We start from the raw sequence: 18795 nt of genomic DNA, 5'->3' as shown, positions 1-18795 counted from the left end.
GATATCCCATTTTGTTGGCATTCCAACAGAATACTGAATCACATAATTTGGAGACCTCGATTGCTTTCAATCATCTCAGCACATTGGTGACTGGGTGGCAACGCCGTCAGCCGACTCACTGGACAACTCTACAAAGTGTGTTGTAAGGTCAAAAACTGAAGAGCTTACAGCTTGTTGAGACAGGGCACAACAGCGAGATATAAGCAAGCATGTCTCCCTGACTTTACAGTGAGAACAGAATGAAAAGTCAAACAAGCAAATGAGAAATACAGATTTATTGCTAAAATCAAATAACATCTCAACTGAAAACATTTCAAAGGAAACAAAGTCTTTAGTAAAATTGCTATGGGAACATGAACTGAGTTTCCATAGACTATTGCAAACAGTGAAAATATATGGCACATAGTGATACATTGTGTGAACATCTTCATGTCGATAGGTATTGATAATCCTCGAATGTGTCTGCGATCATGATCGTAACACCTGTCGCATGGTATTCTGCAGACAAGTGATTTTGATCGCAGGTACCTGTGACGTAGCGAAAACGTGACGTCAAATGCCAAGATGTTGATCGCAGATCCCTCTGAGTCTGATGCAAACGTGCAAAATTGCAAAAGTATCAAATCTTGGAAAAATAACAAAACGTGATGCATTGAAAACTCCTACAAAACTGAATAAACAAACCTGTTGTTTGTAATTATCACAGACAAGCTATCACAGTCCCATTATACCTATGACGATTGTTCAAAATTTGATTTGAAATATTTCAATTATGTAAATTTACACTGAATATCAATTTTAACACTACATGCAACGAACATCAATTATGACATCTCAAACCAACTTGAAGTAGGCCTACTATGAAAGATCAACAAACTGTTTCCTAGAAATTTAGGAATACTTGAAACTGATACTTCCGTGTTGCCATTGCATGACCAAAACAGTGAGCAATGAAGAAAAACAATCCAATAATCAGTGATGTATAAATGTGACACAAAGAAGAGCAATGTACAGGTAGGTTTGAATATCTCTGCTTTAAACATACATAAAGACCTTTTAAAATGGAAAGTTGCGAGTATAGACAATCTAACCTAAGGTAACTATCGTTTTTAATGCAATTTACTGGCAAGCACATATTACTGTGACATGAAGTTCGCTGACACAAATTTTACACCAGAGTTGTATTGCCCAAATACTTCAAGCAGATAGAGATCACTACCTTGATCTAAAGCTGGCTTTCTCTAATCAGCAGGCAGTCCCTTATAATTGTTAATACAAAGCTAGTATTTGTTTCAAGTAGATGAGACGCTATCTTTATCCGATGCTAGCTCTCTCTGGTCAGCAGGCAGTCCCTCATAAGTTTTACGAAGCTAGCTTTTGTTGACAATGGCCAGCAGGCAGTCCTTGAAATCCCCACTTGTCTCACTCCTGACAGCATCAACAAGAGATTTGCCATATTTCTCCTTATATTGCTTCTTAATTGCACCAAGGTCAACCTGAAAATGAAGTCAACTACTTTTAATGACAAGACGAGTAATCAGAATACAGGTACAGACGCAGGGTCCCCCCCCCACACACACACTTATTAGAGAGAAAAAATGCATATTGACTATGAATTTTGGAAAATTAATGAAAGTATCATTTGTCTCTTAAATTATAATGACACACAGCTGAACAATTGTAAACAGTGCAAGACCTTTACACAAGCTACATGTATATTTATGCAAAACCCTACCTCTGATCTTGAAACTATGATTCTGATCAAAGGTCGTTCATCCGTTCCAAAGCCATCAAAACTGTTCTGGATCAACTGCACGAAATGCGAGGGGGCATCTTTCAGAGATTCACCTGGAAGAAAACACAATAGACTATACACTACATCAGAATCTGAACCTAATCTGCGCCTCTGGGTTGAGTCCAACATCTTCCTTTGGGCCAAATTCCAAGGTTGTTCCTGACTGGGATAATTGGCTATAGAAAACCAAAGATGGCACCTGCATCTTTCATGCAGGCACCTCCAGATCTGAGCAAGGTCTCTAGTATTTGGCACTCACCGAGTTTGTCCAATTTCTCTTTTCCGGATTCATCTGCTGAAGAATCTTTCAACAATGCTAGCATCATATTCTTGAAATCACCATTGCCTCGTTCCTTTAGGTCATCTACCAGTTCAATGTTGTGAGCTGCGAAAAAGGAGGAAGGGTTTGGCTGAGAGGGAACATGTATCTGGATTTTTTCAATCATTTTGATCCTGGGCGGCTGCAAGGAGCTAAGCACAGAGCATGTTGTTGAACAGACAGGTCTATCCCTTCAGAATAACTAACTGACTTGCAACATGAGTATACAAAAGGCTTCAGGCAAAAGTATGTGTTGCGATGTGGTGATGTCAAAATCAGCAGATTGATCCAATCGAAAAGTTACAATATCTCAATCATGGTCTAGAGATTGTACTTTGGAAACATCAATGAAATATCGAGAATACTGAGTTGGATTATTACAACTTACCCCTTTTATACTCCTTCTTCATATTTTCAATCTCCTTGCTGCCGATGCTGTGTATTATGCTAATGAGGGCGTCTGCTTCCATCTCGGCTTCTGATATGTCATGATGGAGGGAATGTGCCAGGTACTCAGTGGGTGCCATCATTAAACTCAGGATCAGCTCCTCATAATTGCCACTTAGTTCTGATTTCAGGTCGCTGATCAATTTCTGAAATAAATATTGCACTGATAGTTAGTATTAACATTAAAAAAAGAATTTTGTATCTAAGGATAAATAGAGAGTCGAAAATCAGAGGCCTATGGCCAGTGGCTGGTATCTTTTAAAGCATGCCTTTGGGCTTATGAGGGGTTCGACTGAAAAATGGGGGGTCTATTTGCCCTGCGTGGGTCTCGTTTTGCCAACCAAAAAACACCCCATCACTCCTTTGTGGTACAAGGATGCTGTACACATGTCTTCGGGAGTGAACCCCCCTCCCAGGGGTAGAACTCCACAACCAGATGGATGCACCACCATCTTTGTTTTAGTCCTTAAGAAAGCCACTTTACTGCAACTGACCAGTTTTCACCATGATACGTACATCAAAGATTACCCTTTAAAACATCGCTTGACACCAGACAATGAAGGATACTGAATTTGAGGACCAAATCTTCCCTGGTACTTTGCAATTGACCAAAATTCGGAAAGTTATGCCCACCTTGTCATATAAGTCAGCATATTTGTCTCTAATCTTCTGTCTTTGTTTATTCGTCCGCTGAGCTAGAATATCGGTGATGACATCCTCATCTGTCCCGAAACCGCACATGGCTTCATAAAGATGCTCGCAGTCATCATTCGTGGATGATTCTTCTGCGATCTTCTGTATTGGTTGCGAGCCCTGCTGGTCAGGTCTGTCCTCACTTTCTGTACTTCCACTTGCTACAAAATTTGAAATGGACATTAAAATTACAAAGGACAACATTTAAAAAGAACATTAGAATTGATCACACATTTGGGAACACCACTGTCCTTGATAAAACTGGTCAAAGGGTACAAACATCATGAAGGCCTCCTCACATCAGCCACAAAAAGATAGGTGTGAGGTATTCCAATGGCAAGTTTGATGTTGATACTGATGTACAATACTTTTTTAAGGTTTTGGACCCTCTTCCTCAATCTCAAACAGGATAACCTACCAGAATCATCCCATCTCACAGCCTTTTTATTAGCCTTCTCCTCAGTCAGTTTTGTAGGCGACAGCAGAGGTGAAGTCTGTTTCTTAGGTGAGAGAGGAGGTGAAGGAGTCAAAGGTGGACTATCTCGCTGGGGCTCCTCGAATACCTTCTTTGAACTAAAATTTGTCGTAAACCTCTTTTGCTTCACTGGCAAGGGAAAGGAGGTGGCATCCTTGGTTTTTACCTGAAGCGTGTAAGACATTGTTGAAATTAGAGTACGATATGAAATTATGTGGATAAGTCACAGGGGCTACACGTGGAGTTGACAACCCACAGGATGGACTCATGACTAGATGATTGTGTTAACTCAGCTAGCGACCCCATCTTTGGCAAGAGGGGAGGAGTCCTTAACAAGCTACTGTTCATTGTCTTCGGTGGCAATTAGTAGCTAATTGGTATGGACTTTAGAATAAATGGTAAACTAGAATTTGAGAGCATGTTTTTGATGGAGGTTTAATTGTTTAATGAATTGAAGGATGTTCCATGACAGAGTAGCAAGGTGTAATTTTTTCAGCAGCAACAAGCGGGATGCTGAGAGCTCATTAGTTACACTACAATTTTCCAACTTACCTTAGCTTTTGGGGGAGGACGCTTTTCACACAAAGCAAGGAGTAGCTTGAGCTGTTCACCCCTGTACTTATTCCTGATGTCATTCTCCAACTCAATACCATACTTCTCCTTGTATGCATCCTTGATTGCGCTCAGGTCTGAACCCTAAGGACAAAAAAGTTTCTTGAGGTTTTTTTAAGTCAGGTTAGAAAAACCTTCAAATCTCTATGTTAGTTTTATGGAAAAAGAATTGCAATTCAAAATTAACATAGTGACTCTGCCTCTGCTGAAGTCCTTCATTTGCTCCCCAAGCAGAATCATCTTCATAAGGCAGAGAGGCTGACTCTATCTAACAATGCAGGTTTCACCTGCGGTCTCTGGTTTCCTCCTACATTTCAAACTGGCCAGTATTTTTATGGCTATAATGTCCTAGTTGGCATGACATGTACAAATTCTCAAAGAATGGACTAAAAGTTCCACATCAAATCAAGTTTCATCAAAATTGAAGCACCAGGTCCACAGATATAGCAAGCCTCTTTTCTCGCTTAGACTTACATCAGACACAACTACCATCAGCTTGATGAACTTGTCTGGGTTTTTCATTGATAGACGAAGTTGGGACGCAGATACACCCTCCTTATCTACCATCATATTGCCTGAAAGATCAGAATTTTAACAATATAAATAGCTCATTTGGCTCTAAGAAATTTAAAACCAAGATTCTCACTGGGGGCAATTTTCTTCCATGCAAGCCCCATCTCAATATGGCCCTGTTCTTCCTGAGAGTGAATGCAAAAGAGGATGAACTGCACACTTGTTTCAAACAGACCATTGTGTAAATTCTTTACCGTATGTCGTGTCAACTTCACTTCACCTTTCGGAGAAGGCAACACGGTAGGTTCTAGAATTGCATCAATACAAAGTGATGCTCACCAAATGCTTTGATAGCCTTCGAATACTCTGATGAACACTCAATGTCTTCTTCAGCAGCTTCCCCCAGAGGTCTGCCAGCAACCTGAAGTTGAGAAACTTGAATAAGCATATGACAGAGTTGATATTCATATGAGCCAATCAAACTAATAATAGACCAATGTGGTCATTATTCATCGCGTCGGTTGTATCCTTTGATTTGAATTTGTTGGTCATCTAGGATTACAACTATACTGTGGAACCTCCCTTCATGGACACTATCTCTTCCAGACAACCTTTCCCTTTAGGAGATCTTCTCTAAATAGAGGACATCTTCTCTACATAGAGAAGATGTCCTAAATATTGAGGACACTAGTCTTTGTCCCAAATTGATGGTTTCCATTCAATTTGACCTCTCTAATCAGGACACCTCTCTCTTGAGGACAGCAGCTGTCAGTCCCTAGGATGTACCTAATAAAGAGGTTCTATGGTACCTCTTATTGTCCCCGAGTAAAGCTTGCATATAATCAGCCCAACTCATCAGATAAATGTATATGATTCCAAGTACCTACCCCTCTAAATCCAGTCATGGTGGCACTAATTTGTGGATAACTTCTCGTTGACACAATTTTCAAAAAGGCACCATCTTCATCTGTCCACTTGCCTTTACCAGACTAAAAACAAAGGTCCATGATATACTTCATTATGGTTGTCAATTTATCTGCATCAAATGTACTGAGTCATTATCAAATGTACTGAGTCATTATCAAATGTACTGAGTCATTATCCAATGTACTGAGTCATTATCGAAGATACTGAGTCATAATCAAATGTACGGAGTCATTGGCAAATATATAGGCCTCACTCACCATGTAAAGTTTTCTAGCATCAGTTTTTGCAAGGACATCATCACTGGGATAATCGTGTCTGCCATCTTTCCTTAGCAACAATAACAACAGCGTATGCACGTCTGGGTCTGTGATGACTTCTGTCAGGGCAGTGTCGACGGTCTTTTTGTATTCTGAAAAAGGAGGAAGACATTTCTGCTGGGAAAGAAATTAATATTGATTTGATAGCAACAAAACATTGCATTTAGCACTACAAACAATGTAATGCATGACTAATCAATAGATATTTTAATATTAAAAGTTAAAATGGTAGGCCTTATCAGTCTAGTGGATTATTGAATAGTTTAAAAGTTCTGGTTTGCTACTTACTACTTTTGTATGAATTCTGCAGCGAGTTCAAACTGGACTTGCTCCTGCTACAGAACAAGTGGATCAACCGAGGGACGCTTCCGCTCTAGATGAAAATAACAATGAAAGCTGACACCACAATATCGAAGAGATTATAGTTGATGCAGTAAAATTTTCGCGCTGATACAATTACTGGTGAAGGAAACAAAAAGTCTTACAGGTTAAATGATGGATTGCACAATTCCATGGTTTAAAGAAGGACTTGTGCAGTTTCAGTTTCAGTTTCAGTGCTCCAATTACTGAAAGAATAACTCGGAGTGAAACTTACTGATAAAGCTGCCTGCAGTTCTTCAGCATCATCAAGGCCTCCTCTGGCAGTCAGCAGCGCAGTGATGAATGGATGCACAGTGGGTTTGGTGACTTTCTTCAGCTCGTCTTCAAGACTCTGGAAACAAAACAAATCAACGCCATGAAATGAAATCTCCCTCACATGGATGATAATCGAGCACATGAACTCTCTTTTTAACTCAAAGGGCTTTCAGGGTAATGTCACGCATTTATATAGCGCTCCTCAGTAATGGAACTGTTAAAGTGCTGTGGGATATCACATTATTACCCCGGTCTCCACAGAAATCAATCAGGGGATTCAAAGAGCAACCAGAAGGCGCTCACTTGAACTCAACCAGTCGGGGAACCAAGCAGTGACTCGGCCGGGAGTCGAACCCACGACCTCCTGATCATGAGGTCGACTCTCTCCAACTGCACTACCGCTGCCCCTCTAATGCTAGCATGCGAGGCTGTGGGATTCATATTAACATAATGATACTCTCTGGATAAGACCAATGATCACAAAAACCTGTATAAAACCCCATTTATCACCTGTTACTTACCAGATCAAATAACTCTGTGTATTTCTCTTTTATTTTCGCCCGGTGCTGAGGTGTCCTCTTCAATAATGCTCCATGGCCTTTAGTGAGAGTTTCTTCAAAATTACCTAAAATTGTAAAAGATTTCCCATACAACACTTTCAAAATGATTATAAGATAAGATGAGTACAAGATGTTCAAAGACCTGGCACTCAGACACATTTGAGGTAACGAAAATTAAGTTTAGAACAAGAGACCCAACTCAGCTTATATTTGAAATGTCAAATATTTGCATTAAGCATGTTTCTGGCACAAGCTCATTCAGACGAGTGGATGGTTCTGATATCCTGAGTTGGAAAGTGCAAAGTGGTTGGATGAAACTTAACTTACCCGCACTGTTGAATTTGCAAGCCCTAAATAAAGCTCGAGCATCCATTTCATGCTGGTGTTGGACATTTCCAAAGTAGTCCTAAAATGAAGTGTATGAATTTATTACAACTTAAGTGCTCATTTTGATGACATGATTTGCATCATCCACTGACAGGAGGCAGTCTATAGCAGATTTGGGGGTAACATCATTACATGGGATCATCACCACAACTTGATTGTGACCAAGTCTCTTCTCTACTTCAAACTGAATTAATGGCCAAGGACAACATCTGTAGGCCTCTATGACACTTACTCTTCTGTTTTCAATTTTGGGCAGTTTCACCGGTTGACCATCGGCATTCTTCAATTGGGGTTGGGGCTGGTTCTTTTTCTTCATCCATTTCTCCTCTGGCATCTGTAAAAGTCATAGGAAATGGTCAATATGAATGTTCCTTAGAGTTTAACTAAGAATAGGTTCAGGCTAAAATCACTAAGGAAGCCTTGTTGGCCTATCACCAAATGATGTGGCTATAACTTCCCGAGCATTTGAGTGGGGTGGGGTCTAAGTTTTTAGCCTGTTGCTGTGTTGTTGGTTCAAACTCCGGCATGCACTGCCCGTGCTCGATTGCAATCATGAGAAAGTTGTATTACTTCAATTGCTTCATCCTTAAATACTCAAAGCAAGCTGTAAGATTGAGGTTCCTTGCAGCTTAGTGTCTTTCTAAGGGCAAGCAAATGACCCCATCCAAATGGACAGTACTGTAACTTGCGATAGACTCCTTAACTTTACGAGTCATTGGGTCAATAATCCCAACTGGGTTGACGACGGCAAAAAATGGCATCCGTATTAAAATGGTTAAGAATAGAACAAACCAAATAAAAATTGTAATTTGTTAATCAACTTACCTCATCGTCATCATCGCTGTAAAGATAAGCATAATCAGATGGCCTCAGCCCATCTTCTCCGACTTCATCATCATCATCATCTGGTTGCCTTGGCTTTCCCTCGCCATCATCATCATCCAAGCCAGTATTATCATCATCTCCATAGTCAAAGTATACCTAAAAAGATAAGGTGAGGCAAAATATCAGGGATGTTGAGTCAACTAGAGGCCTGTCAGCCAGGATAACTACACTGATGCAAATTTGATTATTAGTGCAGCCCAAAATATCTTCTCTTCTCTTCCAATCGAAACATAGTAAGCCTACCAAATATCAATCAAGTGAAGTGACAACCAATGACTTGTTGACAATATTCTCAACACTGACACCAATCGAAAGCTTAAATTTGCGACTAAAATTTGACGTACGTCTTCTGACCCATCAAGTGATCTGCTTCTTCGCCGGACATGCACGAAGTTATCCCTCTCTTCTCTCTCATTGCTGTACTCTGGATACATCTTTGTTGAGTCTGTCCTAAGTTTCCTGTACTCCTTGTGCTTCCTGAAGTCTTCTTCCTGGAATCAGACATGAAATCTAGTTCTAAACCTTTTGGATAACCCTGGCATTGACTGCCAACCACCAACCTACATAAATAGAGTAAGATGTTATCTTCAAAGTGAGCATTATACCAATATTATAAGGAATCGTTTGACATATGACATCTTTTCCGTAAGTGGCTGAATAATTTTTGTTTGCAGTCATGGGACTTTGAGCTATAGTACAGCTGGTCACTGACCACAAGAGAACTTTAGCCAGATTCTTTTACTTAACAGCCCGCTATCAGCAACAAACCCGTGCTTCGGCCAAGGCTGTCTATCTTTAAAATTCTAAAGTCTCGCCGATATCATTGAACGGTTGAATGGTTGAAAAATTTCATATCATGCATGAAAGGAGTTGTGTTCCAAATGAGTTATAAAGAGAAGTCAATTTGTATAGTGAATGTCCCAGTTCCTGTCTATCGAAGGAAGAATTGATCGTGAAAAGTCTACTTGCACAAGCTTGCATTATACCACACGAGAAATAACATTGACTGATAACATTATAATATACCCTGGCTTCCTCTTTAAGCAAAAAGGAAAGACATGGCTCTAACGCAAAATCTGGGGAAATGTCCTAGAACAGCCTTAAAGGTAAAATATTGTCTCTAAGGTAAAATGCTCTCCTTAACCTGATTTGGTCTTTGTTTTGCACAGCATGGAATGAAAACTGCTGCTTTTCATAGAGTTCCCATGGGTGTTGAAGCAAGCCAGAATGGCCAATAACGTGATTCCCGCTCTTCAGCTGAAGTTGTCAGTCATCAGATTCCAATATCGTTTTAGCCACTCATAAATCCATCAGTTTCAATCAAGGGTTTAATTGATTTCTGACAGGTATTGTGAGCAAATTCAATCGACTGCAACCTTGATATACCGGTGAATGGTCAAGACTATAGCCAGAGCACAGTCAATAGCAGAGGTCAGAACTGGGGTTAGCTTTTAAAGTGAATGCTGCATGCAAAAGTTCCAGCTGGACATTACTATGCAATAGTTATAGAGTTGCTGTATAGAGGGTGCTTCTATTGTAGAATGCATAAAAAATGGACCAAGCAATGATTATTGCCAATTCTTACTTGTTCTCTTGAATTGATGACAGGCTTAATGCTCTCCAATCTCCGAGCTATGGCTTGGTTAGATTTGTAGATTCTCTCCGCTTCCTTCTCCCGCTTACGAAGGTTCAAACTAAAATACATGCCTTGATATTAAAATGCACATCAAGGGAGAATGGGGGGGATAATTTTCATGGCACAATCAAATCATCTCATAGACAGAACGACTATTTCACTGCCACAAGATTCCATAACATACACATTTGGCAACCTCAGGAGATCTCTTAGGGATGAGATATGGCGTGAGATGAGAATAGGCATGAGATTTGGTTTTAAAACCATGGAATTGCATACAAAAAAGTTAATCGCATGATTATCTGCTGTCAGTTTTGATTCGAACTGGAGAAATTCTATCAATGAGATGTCCTTGACAACCCATTACAACTGGGTTGCTAAGTAATGTAAGTGGTAAAACTCCACTGAACAAATACAAGATGAAAATCAATATTGGTGAATAAATAAAAGTGAAATGGACATACACAAAGCCAGCGTTTCAGCTGTAAAAAGTATGACCGTGCATACACACTGAAACAGCTTGTCATATTGGATCACTGGGAAATGGTTTGACGCATTTATGATGGTACTCTGACTGCAGTTTGTGATACTGCCAACTTCACTTTTCTATTGATCCTAACCTGTCCTTACCTTCGAGCATAGCTGTCCTGCTGTGAATCAACGGAGGCCCTGCGCCCCATTATCCCGGTCAGCCTCTGAACCAAAATCTGGTTCTGGTAATGCACCTCGGCTAACTTTTCCTCCTCTTTCTGAAAACAGTGAGAGAACAACTTGACAAACAGGCCCCAAGATCGCAAAGTCCCTTTTTACGGCCAAAGAGTGCCTGACGGAAAGGTGGGGTTGGACTTATTGGGGTGAGATGGGAGAAGGGTTTGATTGATGACAAAAGAGTTGCACAGTTCAGTGTCTGAAGCCCATGACTGGTAGAAGTGAACCAACATCCTCTTTCCTGGTGTCGACAGAGAAATGTCAACTAATTGATGACAAAAGGGCTCCAGTATTCTCACAAACCAGGGTGCTCCTCCGCCTACCAACCAAGGGCACTCATAGTCTTCCAACTGAACTAATATTGACTCTGAGAATGAATGCAGAAGAACAGTTTCCTGAAAGCGGCTTTCCAATACTCACAGAGATTATTTCAGTTGATATCATAAAAGCTATCATAAAAGTAATGTGCAATTAACTGATAACTGTTGATTTCTCACCAGTAATCTTAGGCGCAATAAAGCCAATTATTGACTTTATATTGATATGATTGGCAATATCAGAGTGAAAGGTTTCCCTTAACTGATTCTCAATAATCTCACTTAAAAACGAATCAGACAGTTGAACCCAAACTACTGAAGGATAGAATATCATGCCTAGGAGCTTCAAATCATTTTCAATTACTTTCTTTGATCCTACACATACTGCCTTTGAAATGAAAGATTGCAAAAGGCCTTATTTACACCCAGCAAATACAGGTTATTGGTAAGACACAGCCTTGGTCCTTTAGGGAAGTAATGAGAAAATCTCACAACCTCTCAGAAATAGGTTTCATACACTTTTATGCTACTCAATATCATTTTTTCTTAAAGTTATCCACCAGATCGACTGATTAATCCATGTGTAGCAGAGTACACAGACCATGATGTTGAATAATTCAGCGAGTTTATTGATTGATATGCCAGAGATTACAATGCTGTATTTAACTTGTTGGTCCTGGGAGCAACAGGCTCTCTTGGAGAGGGGGGAGAACACCTCTTTTTGTACTAAATCTGACTGAAAAACATGTTTTTCAGGGATGTCTGGGGAATATGCCCCCTTCCACAAACACGAAAAAAGGGAACTAAATTCAGGGGACAATTATTGGGACTTCTAAATACAGTGATGAGCTGCTTCTAAACTTTTGTTTGGTTTGATTGTTGGTAAGGGGACATGGCGTGATCAACCCCAACAGAAACGTCAAATATTAAGTGTAGCTGTGGCATACAACAGGAGTAAGAGTTGATAGCAACTCTGCTGATACATATTCTCACAAGAACACATTCAGGGCACCTTACTCTAAACACCACAGAGCTACACAACAGCAGTTAGGACTCCAAATCAAATTTTGCCGGGGAGAGGGCTGTTCTAAGTTTCTAAATGCAGATACAATGTACAGGTTTCTTTTCTGATAACTGGGTACTATACAGTAACTCTTATTTGTATAGAAAGACTGAGTAATATTTCATTAAGTTGTGTCAGCCAAACAAGAGGCTGTCCTAATGATCACAGAAAATCAAGGCTACAGTAAACCTGTGTAAGCGTCATGCGTCATTATTATTTTAATTTGTTAAAATTTCTCCTAAATATATTTGTCATTGGGTTTTTTCTTTTTCTCTTATTTTTGCAAATCAAGGTTGTTGGTGCAAACAAAATGCCTGCTGAAATATGATTTTTGACAGTAATTTCTTACCTTGATCTTCGTGGTCTTAATCTGAAGATGAGGGAATCGCCGCGGAGGTTTGCTGTCCACGCCTCCTTTGGCTGCCTGTATCTGCAAGATAGAAGAAAGCAAACCTCAAAAATGAGGCAAAAAAGGAGGCTTACATGACCCTTATGTGCCCTCTGAACATTGTATTGTCAGTTAAATGATATTAGATGTTAACATTAAAGGACCTTAACAACCAATGAGGCGATTTATCAAAAATGTTAATGACACATGCATTAATTATTCAAGCAGCAACTCACATCTGGTTATTCAAATGTTCTATCAAATGATTCTATACAAAAAAAAACATATTAAAAGCTGGGTTTCTTTCTACTCTTTAGTGGCATTGTTCTCAAATTGTAGTATTCAAACTTATCATAAGTTTTGTTTGAACAAAGCAATAGCCAACTATTCGACATCAATCAAAGAGTTACATGCTACAGCTTGAGGGAATGTAATGCAGAATCTGCAAACCCAACACAAAAGCTATTAAAAAGGGATTCTCGGTATATTCGATCATACTGGTTTTGACAAACTAAGCAGGTTTACCAGTACAGTGGTACCTCACTTAGCCGACACCGCTCTATCAAGGATAACTTCTCTATTAAGCACACTAGTTTTGGTCCCAAATTGGTTGCTTCCATTCAATTTGACCTCTGTAATCAGGACACATCTCTTATAAGGACAGCATATGTCAGTCCCAAGGGTGTCCTTGATGGAGAGGTTTTACTGTATTATGAGCATGAGAATATTCCAATATTCATTGTTTTTATGTTAAATTTTGAAACTTCATGCTCAATAAGATTTGAAAAAAACCCAGTGTTTCACTATGATATTCTTAGTTTGAAACCAGCGTTCTAACTAAGCAACTGAACCTAAGATATTCTGTTTCAATTGAAACCTAAAGGATATTCCTTTAGGGCTTCAACTAATCTAAGCAAATCCTTCTAGTTTCATAATATAATGAAATACAAAGTATATTCTCTTGGTGGAAATGTACTGAGGCTTATATGAAGCTTTTTTTCTCTTTGTTGAAATGTACTGAGGCTTATATGAAGCTTTTTTACATGTTAACTAAAAAAACTTTGCCATAAGATGATAAGTAATATCTTTTGCATCCCCAGTGGCCACAATAGGGAGAGGGATGGATATAGTTGGAAAAACTGCACCTATCATTTCAAGTTATAAACAATGTCTGCCACATGAAAGCCACAAGCAAGGGAAATAATATGACAAAAAAGAGAGGAACCAGTTACTGTCAATGGCTTAACCCATGCTGTCTCAGTGTCTCACTCATGCTCAACCCGTTTTTGGTTACTGGTATTTCAGTCCACTGTACATACCATTGCAATATACAGTAGAACCTCTTTATTTAGGACACCCGGGACTGACTACTGCTGTCTTTAATAGAGAGGTGTCCAGATTAGAGAAATTAAATTGAATGGAAACAACCAATTTGGGACCAAAACTAGTGTCCTTAATAGAGAGGTTGTCCATATTATTGGAGTGGTGGGAGGTCCCACTGTATTATCAAATCATCTGTCACCTACGGTGGCCCATTAGGGACATCATGTTTTTTTTTAGATTCAAATACGATTTTTTTTTCTCGAATTTTCTCCACGGAATTAAGTATTTTCTCCGCGGAAATAACATTTATCTCCACGGAAATAACATTTATCTCCGCGGAAATAAATACTTTTCTCCACGGAATTAAGTATTTTCTCCGCGGAAATAACATTTATCTCCACGGAAATAACATTTATCTCCGCGGAAATAAATACTTTTCTCCACGGAATTAAGTATTTTCTCCGCGGAAATAACATTTATCTCCACGGAAATAACATTTATCTCCGCGGAAATAAATACTTTTCTCCACGGAATTAAGTATTTTCTCCGCGGAAATAACATTTATCTCCACGGAAATAACATTTATCTCCGCGGAAATAAATACTTTTCTCCACGGAATTAAGTATTTTCTCCGCGGAAATAACATTTATCTCCGCGGAAATAAATACTTTTCTCCACGGAATTAAGTATTTTCTCCGCGGAAATAACATTTATCTCCACGGAAATAACATTTATCTCCGCGGAAATAAATACTTTTCTCCACGGAATTAAGTATTTTCTCCGCGGAAATAACATTTATCTCCACGGAAATAACATTTATCTCCGCGGAAATAAATACTTTTCTCCACGGAATTAAGTATTTTCTCCGCGGAAATAACATTTATCTCCACGGAAATAACATTTATCTCCGCGGAAATAAATACTTTTCTCCACGGAATTAAGTATTTTCTCCGCGGAAATAACATTTATCTCCGCGGAAATAAATACTTTTCTCCACGGAATTAAGTATTTTCTCCGCGGAAATAACATTTATCTCCACGGAAATAACATTTATCTCCGCGGAAATAAATACTTTTCTCCACGGAATTAAGTATTTTCTCCGCGGAAATAAATAATTGATTCCGCTGATATGATTGGTCCTGCATTTTAGAGGACGAGGTCAAGGTGAAACTATTAACCCTTAAACCCCAACCTTGCGGTAGGCTCGGGAACCAAGCTGTACAGGCGCTGCCCGCTGGAACACGAGGCCGCTTGTCAATCCCGTTTGACATTGTCAGATCTGACTATACGTGTATAGTGTTGGCATGAAGACTGTGGAAGATGTAAGTAACACGATGATTGTCAGATTTGACAATGTCAAACGGGATTGACAAGCGGCCTCGTGTTCCAGCGGGCAGCGCCTGTACAGCTTGGTTCCCGAGCCTACCGCAAGGTTGGGGTTTAAGGGTTAATAGTTTCACCTTGACCTCGTCCTCTAAAATGCAGGACCAATCATATCAGCGGAATCAATTATTTATTTCCGCGGAGAAAATACTTAATTCCGTGGAGAAAAGTATTTATTTCCGCGGAGATAAATGTTATTTCCGTGGAGATAAATGTTATTTCCGCGGAGAAAATACTTAATTCCGTGGAGAAAAGTATTTATTTCCGCGGAGATAAATGTTATTTCCGTGGAGATAAATGTTATTTCCGCGGAGAAAATACTTAATTCCGTGGAGAAAAGTATTTATTTCCGCGGAGATAAATGTTATTTCCGCGGAGAAAATACTTAATTCCGTGGAGAAAAGTATTTATTTCCGCGGAGATAAATGTTATTTCCGTGGAGATAAATGTTATTTCCGCGGAGAAAATACTTAATTCCGTGGAGAAAAGTATTTATTTCCGCGGAGATAAATGTTATTTCCGTGGAGATAAATGTTATTTCCGCGGAGAAAATACTTAATTCCGTGGAGAAAAGTATTTATTTCCGCGGAGATAAATGTTATTTCCGCGGAGAAAATACTTAATTCCGTGGAGAAAAGTATTTATTTCCGCGGAGATAAATGTTATTTCCGTGGAGATAAATGTTATTTCCGCGGAGAAAATACTTAATTCCGTGGAGAAAAGTATTTATTTCCGCGGAGATAAATGTTATTTCCGTGGAGATAAATGTTATTTCCGCGGAGAAAATACTTAATTCCGTGGAGAAAAGTATTTATTTCCGCGGAGATAAATGTTATTTCCGTGGAGATAAATGTTATTTCCGCGGAGAAAATACTTAATTCCGTGGAGAAAAGTATTTATTTCCGCGGAGATAAATGTTATTTCCGTGGAGATAAATGTTATTTCCGCGGAGAAAATACTTAATTCCGTGGAGAAAAGTATTTATTTCCGCGGAGATAAATGTTATTTCCGCGGAGAAAATACTTAATTCCGTGGAGAAAAGTATTTATTTCCGCGGAGATAAATGTTATTTCCGTGGAGATAAATGTTATTTCCGCGGAGAAAATACTTAATTCCGTGGAGAAAAGTATTTATTTCCGCGGAGATAAATGTTATTTCCGTGGAGATAAATGTTATTTCCGCGGAGAAAATACTTAATTCCGTGGAGAAAAGTATTTATTTCCGCGGAGATAAATGTTATTTCCGCGGAGAAAATACTTAATTCCGTGGAGAAAAGTATTTATTTCCGCGGAGATAAATGTTATTTCCGTGGAGATAAATGTTATTTCCGCGGAGAAAATACTTAATTCCGTGGAGAAAAGTATTTATTTCCGCGGAGATAAATGTTATTTCCGTGGAGATAAATGTTATTTCCGCGGAGAAAATACTTAATTCCGTGGAGAAAAGTATTTATTTCCGCGGAGATAAATGTTATTTCCGTGGAGATAAATGTTATTTCCGCGGAGAAAATACTTAATTCCGTGGAGAAAAGTATTTATTTCCGCGGAGATAAATGTTATTTCCGTGGAGATAAATGTTATTTCCGCGGAGAAAATACTTAATTCCGTGGAGAAAATTCGAGAAAAAAAAATCGTATTTGAATCTAAAAAAAAACATGATGTCCCTAATGGGCCACCGTAGTCACCTAACCTCAAGGCTGTTTTCTTTTCACTCAAATGTCAATATCTTTAATCCTCAGACAAACTTTCCATGCTTTTCCAAGTTACAGAGTTACATGTATAGCCAACTAATTATTTGCATTTACCTTAAACAATCATCTGAACCACAGGGACTTGGTATTTATATGTGATATCATAGTTTGATACAAGATTGCAATAAAAGTACATTTGAATCTTGTATCAAACCAGGTTAAAAAACGTGCCACAGGATACGACGACGGACGACGACGACGGACGACGGACACAGCGGTATTGTATAGACTCCCCGAACGGTGAGCCAAAAATGAAAGCATAAATGAATTTATCATTATCACCACCACGGATCCTTTTTTTCTTCGGAGATGAATATATTACACCATTGTAATTTGGTAACTCGAATGGGTCTAGTCAGTATTAAACAAACCACTGGAACGCCATTAGGAAACCCCATATAGGGACACTGGATTAATTAAATGGGATATGGAAGCAGGCCTTACATGTTATCCTAACATCAGACCTCTACTGGACCCAGTTACTGGAAATCCCACTGGATTGGTATAAGGTTAATGAAATGCCACTGGAACCTACCTTTTGCATGTGCTGTTGATAAGCCCGTTCTTCCCATTTCTTCTTCAGTAGCTTACTCATCCTTAAGATGTTCTTGCCCCTGATATTTTTGAAATGAAGCTAATAATCTCTTCTCCAAAGTATATATATTATCCAAAGGTAATAAGATTATTCACATTAATTATCCGAGGATATCAGCTAAAAGTGTCCCACCTAACAGAATATCCTACTGCTTACAACCGGTAAATGTCATAGAACGCATAACTTGTGCTTTCAGTGTCCACTATACGGATGACCGAACCCCAATATAGCAGACGGTTTTAGCACGTGCTCTAGCTAGTATATCACAACCCCCATTGACAATCGATAAGCCTCGTCGCCTAGTTACGCCACAACGATCCATAGTAGTACACATATCATTATAGGGGTTTGTGTATCTTTATAACATATCTGTTTTGTATATTGCGCGAGAATTTTCATTTTGGCGCTCTTTTCGAACTAGGTTCCCTGAGGGTCATCAAAGTTACTCGGTCCGTTACCTCCCCATAGTCCGGTCGGCGGAGTGGATCCAAGGCTTGAGGGTCAAGATGTTAGCGGTTCTACTCATTCCATTTTCCATCCTGAGATTCAGGGTTATTCTCACTGAAAGAGAGGCGGTGTATGTCAAAAACCACCAGTGATATGTATGATAGCAGGATGAACTCAAGTAAGTACAAAAAGTAGAACCTCTCTATTAAGGACACCCACAGAACTGACAAGTGCTGTCCTTAATAGAGAGGTGTCCTGATTAGAGAGGTCAAATTGAATGGAAACAACCAATTTGGGATCAAAAGTAGTGTCCTTAATAGAGTTGTCCTTTATAGAGAGGTGTCCGCCAAGGGAGGTTCCACTGTATTTGATTTGGGAAGGCATATGTCTTGTATGGCTCCCTGTAGAGACCATGTCACAACCAATCTGATGACAGTAGCTGCTACAATGTCCAAGATCTGAATAGTAGTTACCAGCCGGTGTAACAGTAACAAATGCCCCCCTGGAAAAAGTGTCCGGCCCTATTGTATTCTGAAAAATGGTTCTATAGAGACCCTGACCGTCAATAGCTCAGAGATTGAAGCGCATAATAGAATCCTTTGTTTCCCGGGCATTCTAT

The 18795-nt window shown here is 39.3% G+C and overlaps 1 protein-coding gene across 1 annotated transcript; it reads right to left on the bottom strand.

Moving 5' to 3' along the window:
• Positions 1-267: 267 nt before the first annotated feature.
• LOC135484142 (annexin A6-like) lies at positions 268-17977 on the bottom strand. Its single transcript, XM_064765302.1, has 22 exons — positions 17670-17977; positions 12640-12720; positions 10833-10951; positions 10152-10260; positions 8911-9057; positions 8507-8662; positions 7914-8015; positions 7622-7700; positions 7256-7359; positions 6694-6810; positions 6387-6471; positions 6039-6190; positions 5742-5843; positions 5194-5275; positions 4816-4916; positions 4282-4425; positions 3673-3895; positions 3195-3415; positions 2503-2707; positions 2055-2180; positions 1736-1848; positions 268-1496 (listed from the first exon to the last, which is right to left on the bottom strand). The coding sequence occupies exons 1-22, from the start codon at positions 17727-17729 to the stop codon at positions 1371-1373; spliced, it is 2754 nt and encodes a 917-aa protein (XP_064621372.1). The 5' UTR covers positions 17730-17977; the 3' UTR covers positions 268-1370.
• Between the last annotated feature and the right edge of the window lie 818 nt (positions 17978-18795).

This window comes from Lineus longissimus, chromosome 3, assembly GCF_910592395.1.
Source record: "Lineus longissimus chromosome 3, tnLinLong1.2, whole genome shotgun sequence".
Taxonomy (NCBI): domain Eukaryota; kingdom Metazoa; phylum Nemertea; class Pilidiophora; order Heteronemertea; family Lineidae; genus Lineus; species Lineus longissimus.
This window is presented reverse-complemented; position numbering and strand designations above follow the sequence as displayed.